This window comes from Trichosurus vulpecula, chromosome 5 (assembly GCF_011100635.1).
Source record: "Trichosurus vulpecula isolate mTriVul1 chromosome 5, mTriVul1.pri, whole genome shotgun sequence".
NCBI lineage: Eukaryota > Metazoa > Chordata > Mammalia > Diprotodontia > Phalangeridae > Trichosurus > Trichosurus vulpecula.
The window spans coordinates 12,020,506-12,022,920 of NC_050577.1; the positions used below are offsets into that span (position 1 = coordinate 12,020,506).

General features: G+C 56.1%; 1 protein-coding gene across 1 annotated transcript; it reads right to left on the reverse strand.

Moving 5' to 3' along the window:
- Window positions 1-233: 233 nt before the first annotated feature.
- Window positions 234-2,187, reverse strand: TWIST1 (twist family bHLH transcription factor 1). The gene is made up of 2 exons (XM_036761435.1): window positions 1,503-2,187; window positions 234-637 (listed from the first exon to the last, which is right to left on the reverse strand). The coding sequence occupies exon 1, from the start codon at window positions 2,185-2,187 to the stop codon at window positions 1,546-1,548; it is 642 nt and encodes a 213-aa protein (XP_036617330.1). The 3' UTR covers window positions 234-637; window positions 1,503-1,545.
- Window positions 2,188-2,415: the final 228 nt, after the last annotated feature.

Below are 2,415 nucleotides of genomic sequence, written 5' to 3' on the forward strand. Positions count from 1 at the left end.
ATAAAAATATGAATGCACTTAGACACCAGATCTATTTGCATTTTAACATGGGTCATCAATAAATAAATAGAATGTCGTTTGACTTTTTTTAGTTTAGTTTTTTGTTTTTTTCTCAGAGGAAGAATTTTTAAAGAAAGAAGAGAAGCATCTGGACCAGGTGTGTGTAAAACAGTTTAAGCCCAGGGTTTTGTTTTGGTTTTGCCTATTTTTTTCCTTAAATCTCTAAAGGTTTTCTTTTCATTTCCTCTGGTTGTTACCATTTTAAAATGGAGACCATTCACATTGAGTACCTTTCTTTCTGTGGCTGGCAGGCACAACCTCTTGACAATGCATGCATGGGAAAAAATTAAAATAAAAAAAAAACATTCTTCGTCAAGTAACGACAACAACTGTTCAGACTTCTATCAGAATGGAGAGGTGTGAGGATGGCTTGCCCGCTGCCCAGCTGGGAGGCCGTGTCCAAAGCCCCTGGCCTCTTAATTGCTCCCCATGCCTGGATGCTTTGGGTTTGAGAATAGTTCTTGCAATTTTCAAGAAAATCCTTGGCGTTCTGTAATTATTATTATCACTATTTGTAATTATCCCGCTCCAGAGTCTCTAGACTGTCCATTTTCTCCTTCTCTGGAAGCAATGCCATCTGTAAAAATCCAGAGGTGGGAAAAATCTGGGTTATGTTATTATAGCTCAAATTCCTATTTAGAGTTTAGTCTAGGGGGCTTTATTTTTTTTTCTTTTCTCCTCCGTTCCCTTATTGAACTCTGCTCTTTAACGCACCATAGTGGAAAAAGAAGAGCTTTTAACAACCTGGAAGGATTAAAGCAAAAGGAAGTGGGTGGGTGGAAGGAAAGGGGAAGTATGTGTGTGGGGGGTGGGGGGCATGGAATTTGGGACCCCGTCTTTAAGCAGAGAAACAAAGTGCTGAGGCTGAGGCTGAAGCCCTGGAGCTAGCCTGCTGAGGATCTGTCCCAGCTGGAAACAGAGGGATTTTGAGCCGGGGGGCTCCGTAGTGCTACCTCGAAAGGCCATTTCCCGAACTCTGTCCATCAGAGCAGATCGGGGCTGGAGGGATCTTAGGGATCAGAGTCGGGTCCCTGTTTGGATTCTTTGTCTTGCTCAATCTGTCTTTCTGTAAAGGTGTTTGAGCGTACCTGTGTCTTGGTGCCCCTCAGCCTCTCCGAATGACTGCATGAATTCCCATGTGTGTCTGTTTTTCACACACACACACACACACACACACACACACACACACCACAGGCACGCGTGTACATACACGCGCGCGCGCACACACACACACACGCATGCACACCATCTAATCTCGATCCCTTAGCCTCAGTTGTACCCACTGGGAAAAGACCGAAGAAGACGGAGGACTGGGAGCAAGGAGTGGCGGGGCTGGAGTTCCAGTCCCGGAGGGCGCAGCCGGGTCCCTGGGTTGCCTAGGGGAGAGGAGGGGGACTGTAGGGGAGTAGGGGTGGAGTGCAAGGCCTCCATCTGGCCCTTACCTGGGTCTCATGGCCTGCCCGAGCCGAGTGGCGGCCGCTGCCGCTAGTGGGACGCCGACATGGACCAGGCGCCCTCCATTCGCCACACGGAGAAGGCGTAGCTGAGGCGCTCGTGGGCCACGTAGCTGCAGCTGGCCATCTTCGAGTCGAGCTCGTCGCTCTGCAGGACCTGGTAGAGGAAGTCGATGTACCTGGCGGCCAGCTTGAGAGTCTGGATCTTGCTCAGCTTGTCGGAGGGCAGCGTGGGGATGATTTTGCGCAGCGCCGCGAACGCCTCGTTGAGCGACTGAGTGCGTTGTCGCTCGCGCACGTTGGCCATGACCCGCTGGGTCTGCAGCTCCTCGTAGGACTGGGGGCTGCCGCCGCCGCTGCTGCTGCCCCCGCCGCCGCCGGCCCCGCCGCCCGCGCCTGCCGATTTCTTGCCCCTCTTGCCCTGGGCCGGGCTGCCCGGGTCGTCCCCTGCACCTACTCCTCCGCCCCCGCCGCCTCCCGCGCCGCCGCCCGCTCCGGCGCCTCCGCCGCCTCCTCCGCCCGCGCCTCCTCCGCCGCTCCTTCGGCTGGACCTCCGCTTACGCCCCCCGCGCTTGCCGCCCACACTAGGCTGCTGCCGGTCGGGCTCTTCCTCGCTGTTGCTCAGACTGTCGTCGGCTGGGGAGACTGGCGAGCTGGACACGTCCTGCATCATCTCTCGGGCCCCGACGTGGGACTCGCGAGCCCCGGGGGGCGAAGGGCAGGGAAGGCTGGGGGGAGGGGAGGGGGGAGAGGCCAGAGGGGCGCGTTAGCCCGCCAGCTTCGTGGCCCCGGGAGGCCTCAAGAGTTCGGTCCGGCCCCTGTCGGGGCTCCGCTCCCGGTGGGTGCTGCTGCTGCGCGCCCCGCTAGGGATAGGAGGTGGCGACGGCCAGAGCCCAGGGAG